At 33.8% G+C, this 7501-nt stretch overlaps 1 protein-coding gene across 1 annotated transcript; it reads right to left on the bottom strand.

The window, feature by feature from the left end:
* Nucleotides 1-404: 404 nt before the first annotated feature.
* On the bottom strand, nt 405-2233 carry LOC136837528 (acanthoscurrin-1-like). The gene is made up of 2 exons (XM_067102375.1): nt 1444-2233; nt 405-857 (listed from the first exon to the last, which is right to left on the bottom strand). The coding sequence occupies exons 1-2, from the start codon at nt 1615-1617 to the stop codon at nt 405-407; spliced, it is 627 nt and encodes a 208-aa protein (XP_066958476.1). The 5' UTR covers nt 1618-2233.
* Nucleotides 2234-7501: the final 5268 nt, after the last annotated feature.

The raw sequence follows: 7501 nt of genomic DNA on the forward strand, positions 1-7501 counted from the left end.
TTAGATGCTTTTCCGATTGTTGCCATATCTCAAACATTAATGAGCTATGAAGCTGTATAGGTTGAATTCAACTTAAAATCCTTAGAAATTTTCATTACTTTCAACAATATTTAGGTCCTAAATGACTTGTAGTTTACACACACATCTGGATATTCTTTTCATTCAACATGGCTAACGAAGGCAAACTACTATTTTGGTGTTGAATTTCTGCATTTACAAATATAGACATTTTTCAGGCGAAAATATAACCACTTACTGGAATAAAATAAATCTCAACTTAATTCATAGGGGTTCCTGTACAGCATTATGAGTTTTAACAACATTTTTTTTCACACAAGAAAGGTAGAACAAAATCAAGTGTGGAATTCCGTTTTATTTTATAATTACTATAACGTTACAATCCATTATCCATATCGGCGACCACCACCGAATCCACCTCCGAAGGAACCACCTCCAAATCCTCCTCCGTGACCACCACCGAAAGAGCCGCCTCCAAATCCACCACTTCCATATGAGCGACCACCGAAGGATCCACCTCCAAAACCACCTCCTTTACCGCCTCCGAAACCCCCTCCAAAACCGCCTCCTTTACCGCCTCCAAAACCGCCTCCAAATCCTCCTCCATGACCACCACCGAAAGAGCCGCCTCCAAAACCGCCGCTTCCATAGGATCGCCCTCCGAAGGACCCACCTCCAAAGCCGCCTCCGAATCCACCTTTACCACCTCCGAATCCACCTCCTCCAAATCCGCCTCCTCCAAATCCGCCTCCTCCAAATCCACCTCCTCCGAATCCGCCTTTACCACCTGCGTGGCACATGGCCACGACTGTGGCTACGACGGTGATCAGCAGAAGTTTCTGTGAAAAAAAGTAAGGGGGGAAACTGACTTTTTTTTTTGTGATGGAAAACAATATCGTGAATTTAATTCAGTGGAAGAAAAATCGATAAATCATTGTGGTGACTTGACTGAGCACTAATATATTTCAGTATATACAATATAAATATATTATTTAATATTGTTATATCAAATTTCAGCTCTTCTCTAATGATGATTGTTGGGATTTCGTTGCTTTGAAAATTTTCTCATAACCTTGACACGAAATGCTAATGTGAAAAAACAACCTGTAATGAGGTTCAGCAAATAGCTCGAAATATATTTATGATGACAATGACTTGACAATCTCGCAAGTCACGCAGGTAAAGACACGAATCTATTTTGCCCCAATCTCTTTTTGTTAACCTCAAAGAAATTGCTTAAAGATGAATAAATATTTCAGTATTTTCGTAGGTATCTACGAAGATTCGTGCGTGAGCTCGCAATTTAGCACGTTATTTGCAAAAGAGAAAATAAGCTTGGATGCAGCAAACTTATAGACATGAAAAACAGAAGCTATGAAAACACTACTGGAACCTGCATGTGAAACGGAGATCATTATTGCTTACCATTATCTGGAAGAGTGCCTGCTTGGGAGAAGGAAACACTGGAACTGTGCCTCCAGCTCCCTCGGTCGGTGCTTTTATACTCTTTTTTGAGGGAGCCTTCCGTGACCTTAATGCAGTGAGGCCATGCAAAAGAAGGGCAAGATGTTGACCTCGTGAAAAAACTTGTTTTCGCATGACTGATGTATATTTGCGTTATGATTTGGCCCCTTTGAGTGCCATTTGGCTGTCTGTCTAGATAGCTGTATACTCCTTCCCCTATTTTTATAGCTCATACCAAATCTACAGCAATCAAAATGCATTACTATCCTAATACCATTCTTCTTTCATTTTGATAAATTTTTGCCTATTTATCTATTTATTATTTTTTTTCCTTTTTTAATGAGTGGGATCTCTTCTTTCTGTATTTCTCTTACTTCCTCTTATTTTTTCCTAATGAACACTATATTCTCTGGAAGCTTGAATTTCAAGTCAGTGGCCTCTCTGGGCTTGTTCCATATGAATAGGTTTCATCTAATAATAATAATAATAATAATAATAATAATAATAATAATAATAATAATAATAATAATAATAATAATAATAATAATAATAATAGATACCTTCCTGGACGATATCCGTATTTTCAAAAAAAAAAAAAAAAAGAACAGACATGCGATACGTCCCTGACCCCCTTAAATTTGATGACTTTGTCAGGTTATGAAGTGTAAAAAGGATAATGGAAAAAAGGAAATAAAAAAAGGCAGGCTAAATAGAGAGGTGTATAAACAGAATAAGCTGTGCAAATTGCGCCTTCCCCAGTTGTCACTTCTGACATCTACGTTTAGCATACTACCCTTAGTCTATTATTTTTTGTTTCCATACTCAAATAAATTCAGGTATATGTATATATATATATATATATATATATATATATATATATATATATGTATGAATGCAAGTATATATATATATATATATATATATATATATATATATATATATATATATATATATATATATAATATATATATATATATATATATATATATATATATATATATATATATATATATATATATATATATATATATATGTGTGTGTGTGTGTGTGTGTGTGTGTGTGTGTGTGCCTGGGTGGCAGCGCGCGTTTGTGCGGGTGCGCGTGAGTGTAAGCTAATTGCGCGGAAAGCAAAGCTCCTTTTTCTAGATCAATAATGTAAAAAATATAATTCACCTTGTGAAAGAGAAAAAATCGAGAAAAAGGATAAATCTTAAGTTGTAGAGCAGGTCTACTAACTAGCTTCGAAACTGAACAACTGGCATAAAAAAAGTAAACATTTAACCAAGAAATAAGTGTTGCCGTGGTGGCATTTTGCAGCGGTAGCTTTACATTTCAACCCAAAAAACTATTTGCCAGGATTACTCATGTGGTGAAAATATCACCATCTTGGAACCAGACGATGCATCCTATCAATGTGATTCTGAAAAGGATTTCACTGTGTTTACCTTTTTAGAAATAAATCCATAAAAAAATACGGGATGCATGTACTTTTCATTATTATATAAGATTATTTATTATATAAATTTATAAGAGATTTATATTTGAAGAGACTAAATGTATAAATTACATGTATTTCTAACCAAGTCATACAGTAATGCGTATGCTGCTATTGCTATGAGGTTAAGAATGGCAGGTCTTCTTTGGAAAATGCACATCTAATTTTTACAAATATATACCGGAAAACCAACGGGGAATATGCTGAGGAAATGAAACTTGGATTATTTATACTTGAGTATTTACGACATTGATTAGGTGACAAACGGGATCTGAACTCGGTTAAGAGAGGTCAAAATTATCTTTATTCGCAGTCATGAGAAGTTTACCAGAGGTATGACGGCTGTAGGTTGAAAATGCGACAGCTGCTGGAACTCTTGATATTATTTTTATATATTGAAGATGTTGCAGTTCTGCAGTAATCATGATGAAATTTTACCGATCCATGTCCTTGGAAGAACGAAATCCTTGGGCAGTAACGGATTCACGACCCGGAATAGCAACGGTGAATTTTTATGGTTCCTCCACACACCTCGCCTATATTATTCCCCCCACACATAAGTCATTGCCTTAAGGACATCTGTCGCTACCACTGGTGTGCTACTCCTCGATGTAATCAAACTGAGAGCCTTTGCAAGCAGATATTCGATAAATAAATAACTAGATAAATCAAATAAAGGGCTGTAGATGATAGGCGAAAGGACATCAACTTACAGAAGTTATATTTGGGAATTAAGCTTAGATGAATGGAAAGGTGACCACACTGAAAATGCAGCGTAACCTGTAGATACGATTTTTAGCCAAAATCAATGAAGAGGTAAATAAACAGGTGTTGTAAAATTTATGTATAAATGAAGAATAATTATGATATAAATAAATATCTGATATAGAAAGAAATACGGGGAAGGAAAAATAGGTAAAATAAGTACGACGGATGTTTTGCCTCATCTAATTTGCTATGTAATATTGGAGGAAAGAACTACGCTATATTCCATTTTTGGAAAGAAACGATGTTCACTTAGTGGAGGTTGAGTGTTTCCTAGGAAAAGGCTAAAGGTAGGTTTTGCTGTGCGATTATCGCTCAACGATTTTTAGAGCACCACCGTCAGTTGTCCAGAGCAAAATAGCCCAGTTAAAAAACAAGCAAACTGGTGCTCTAAAAATCGTTTGACGATCATCGTTAATAGATGAATGACCATTGTTGAGCGATAATCGCACCGAGCAAAACCTACCTTAAGGGCTTAGGAGTTTCCATTCCCATGATCTGTACTCACAATGCATAACGAAACAAACAAATTCAGTAATCAAGAAAAGAAGAAGCAAGATATACAGTCTTTGGGTCTTTGAAAGTGTATGTTTATGATGCAAAAACAATAGATGTGTCACAGTCAGTAGGTCTGGTCTTTATTGAAACCGAATTGTGTGGGTATGGTATACGGGGCTAAAAAATACGAAAATTTACCTTATTTGGTGTGATTGAAAATCTTATGGCAAGGGTGTGCGCAAGTTATATTACATTAATAATACCGTGAGGACCTGTGAAAAAGTACAGTTGCTACTGGTACAATTGTGAGGGTCCATGGATATGATTAGGGAAAAGTTATAATTGTAACTAGACTGTATATATATATATATATATATATATATATATATATATATATATATATATATATATATATATATATATATATATATATATATATATATATATATATATATATATACATATATATATATATATATATATATATATATATATATATATATATATATATATATATATATATATATATATATATACATACACACACACACACACACACACACATATATATATATATATATATATATATATATATATATATATATATATATATATATATATATATATATATATATATATATATATATATATATATATATATTATATATATATATATTGATAGTCTGAATCAGATTCTGATCAAAGGAGACAGCATAGTTGCTAGGGTCAGAGTTCTTGGAGTGATTAGGAAATCATAATGGTTTACGGAAATTTTTCTCAAAATGGCTCGGCTAACAGGAATGTGTGATTGAAAATGATAGTCATGAAAATATATGGGAGCGAAACAATTTCATCATATTAAGAGCTTATGCAGATCAGAGAGAAAAATAAACTGATGAGTGTAATGTTGAGACAAAAGTCTACATAATAAGTTTTAGTTGAGGAAAAAGGGCTAACGAATTAGCAGTAAATGTAATTAAGAAAAGTGAATTCAGTAAAATAAATACAGCAACAAATGCGGAAAATCTGAATTAGAATTGCTTAAGTGGAAATGAAAGAGAGTTTAAAGTTTCTGCCTAATTCAAGGACATAGCTACTGGACCATAGCTACTAGACCAGCAAGTGTAGTGGCATGGAAAGAAAATTACAAGAATTATGTTGTGAGGCAATGGAAGGGTGTGGAAGATACAGGGTTTTATGAGTTACTTGTGGATAATTCTTAGTGTAAAAGTGAATAACTCGAAAAAAGACGGTTTTGGTAGGAATAGGGTTCTGTGGGTGAAAGGAAACGCGGAAAGTTTTCGGGGAAAAGTTGCTGAAGGGGTTTGATTCTTAGAAGCGCTGGGTTTCTGAAAACGATTAGTCACAGCATACCTGGGAAAGAGAAAATGGGGAGGCAAATAGCAAGTTTCTAAATACAACAGTGGGGAGAAGAATGGCTGAAGTTTACTTGGTCATCACCTTGCTGAAAACAAATGGAAATAAAAGGTAATTTGAATTGTAAATGGAAGGTTTAATGTGCAGCTATTAATCTAATTAAGACAAGTAACATGTAATGATAAAAATGTAAAAAAACAGATTAGAGTTGAGGATTTCAAAGTTTGCTGAGAATAATTGCATCAACAAGGAGTGCTTGAGAAGAGTATATGGAAGAAGCGCTTAGCCAGATGAGGACATGAGAGGTTTAGCAATGAAAAAGGGATATATTCTTAGTAGCCATTATAGTTAATGAACTAATTAGTATACAACTAGAGAAGTAAAGTAGAAAGGAACCAAGGGAAAGGAGAAACGTTAAAGTAATGAGTTCAAAAGTGAGTTTGAATGAGAAAAGTCAATTGAGTGATAAAGGCTAAGGATAAATCATATAAAAGAATAAAGGACGTCAATGCAGAGATGAGGTCCGACGAAAATGAAGTACCGTACGAACTGAGAGCTGTTGAGAATAATAGATTAAGAAAAGACTTTAAAAAATTTGCATAACTAGAAGGGGTGAAATAAACCGCCGAGGAGATAAATCAGACAAATAAAAGGTCCAGGAATTCAAGGGCTTCAGGAGACAACGGAATGACAAAAGACGTGTTATGTTGTAGTGAAAATAGTTTATTTAGGTGCTCTGATGACGGCAGTGCTCGAAACGAAGCCGTGAGAAAAATAAACGTTCAATTTTGTGAGAGGAAAAATGACACATGATTATACGGTGACAATTGTAAGAATTATTCAACTTAGGCGGAAAATGTAGGTTAAGGTTTGCGGTGGGAGACAGTACGGATGAAAGAGAAATGAAAAACAAAGAGAATGACGATTTAGAGTAGAAAGAATTGTAAATCAAACGTTTGTTATGAGAAAGCTGTGTAAGAAATTTTGAAATAGAGAAAAACTATTATATTGTATACATGGATCTAAAAATGAGTTATTTTAGAAATGATAGCTGTACAATATACAGGATACTACTATGTATTGTGGGAAGGTAATGAGTGTGAATAAAAGTGTTCTATAAGAATGAATAACAAGAAAGTGATTGGGAAGTTGTAAAAGGTGAACTGAGATAAAGATCTGCTCTGTCTCCATGACTGTTCAATGTTTTGTTATGGGATGAGGAGAGCAGTCAGTTAGAGTGAAGGAGATGGAGGTACAATTTCTTAGAATATGGGAAGTCATCGTAAATGGAGCAAATTAACTGATATGTAAAATTTTTACGGAGTTAGCTGAAGGAAATGTGTATGGACTACTGAAATTATTTGATAATGCTTTTCGGAGCAGAAACTTAGGAATAAAACGTTAGCGAAAGTAAGGCTAAAAAGGCAAATAGAGGTCAGAAAAAGGGAACGATTAATGTTAATAGGAGTGGTGGAAGAATGCAATGGATGAAGGTAGGAGGGAAAGGGAATATGAAAATAAATTAAAAAAAGGGGATTTTAAGGTAAGAAAGTGGTTTACGGAACAAGCGATATGGCGTATGAAAGTACTGATTGATCACTTAGAGCAGTGGTTCTTAAATTTTTTTTGGCAGCGACCCAAAATCTTGTCCAAATTAACCATGGTGACCCATTCACTCATAAACATTTTCTTTTTATATAATCGTGGTTATGAAAATGTGTTACAGAAACAAAAATTATACGCAGAGATTTTTATTAAATGTTCTATGTCTCTAAAATGTTCTGCATAGATATTAATGAATTCTGTATTCTTAATATAATATTTTCTCTAATAATAATAATAATAATAATAATAATAATAATAATAATAATAATAATAATAATT

Source organism: Macrobrachium rosenbergii, chromosome 59, assembly GCF_040412425.1.
Source record: "Macrobrachium rosenbergii isolate ZJJX-2024 chromosome 59, ASM4041242v1, whole genome shotgun sequence".
NCBI classification, from domain to species: Eukaryota; Metazoa; Arthropoda; class Malacostraca; order Decapoda; family Palaemonidae; genus Macrobrachium; species Macrobrachium rosenbergii.

Excerpts from the sequence above, each read along its gene's own strand:
- LOC136837528 (XM_067102375.1), bottom strand. The coding sequence starts at position 1,617 with ATGCGAAAACAAGTTTTTTCACGAGGTCAACATCTTGCCCTTCTTTTG. Across the intron at positions 858-1,443 it reads AGGCACTCTTCCAGATAATG|AAACTTCTGCTGATCACCGT; the intron begins GTAAGCAATAAT and ends TTTTTTTCACAG.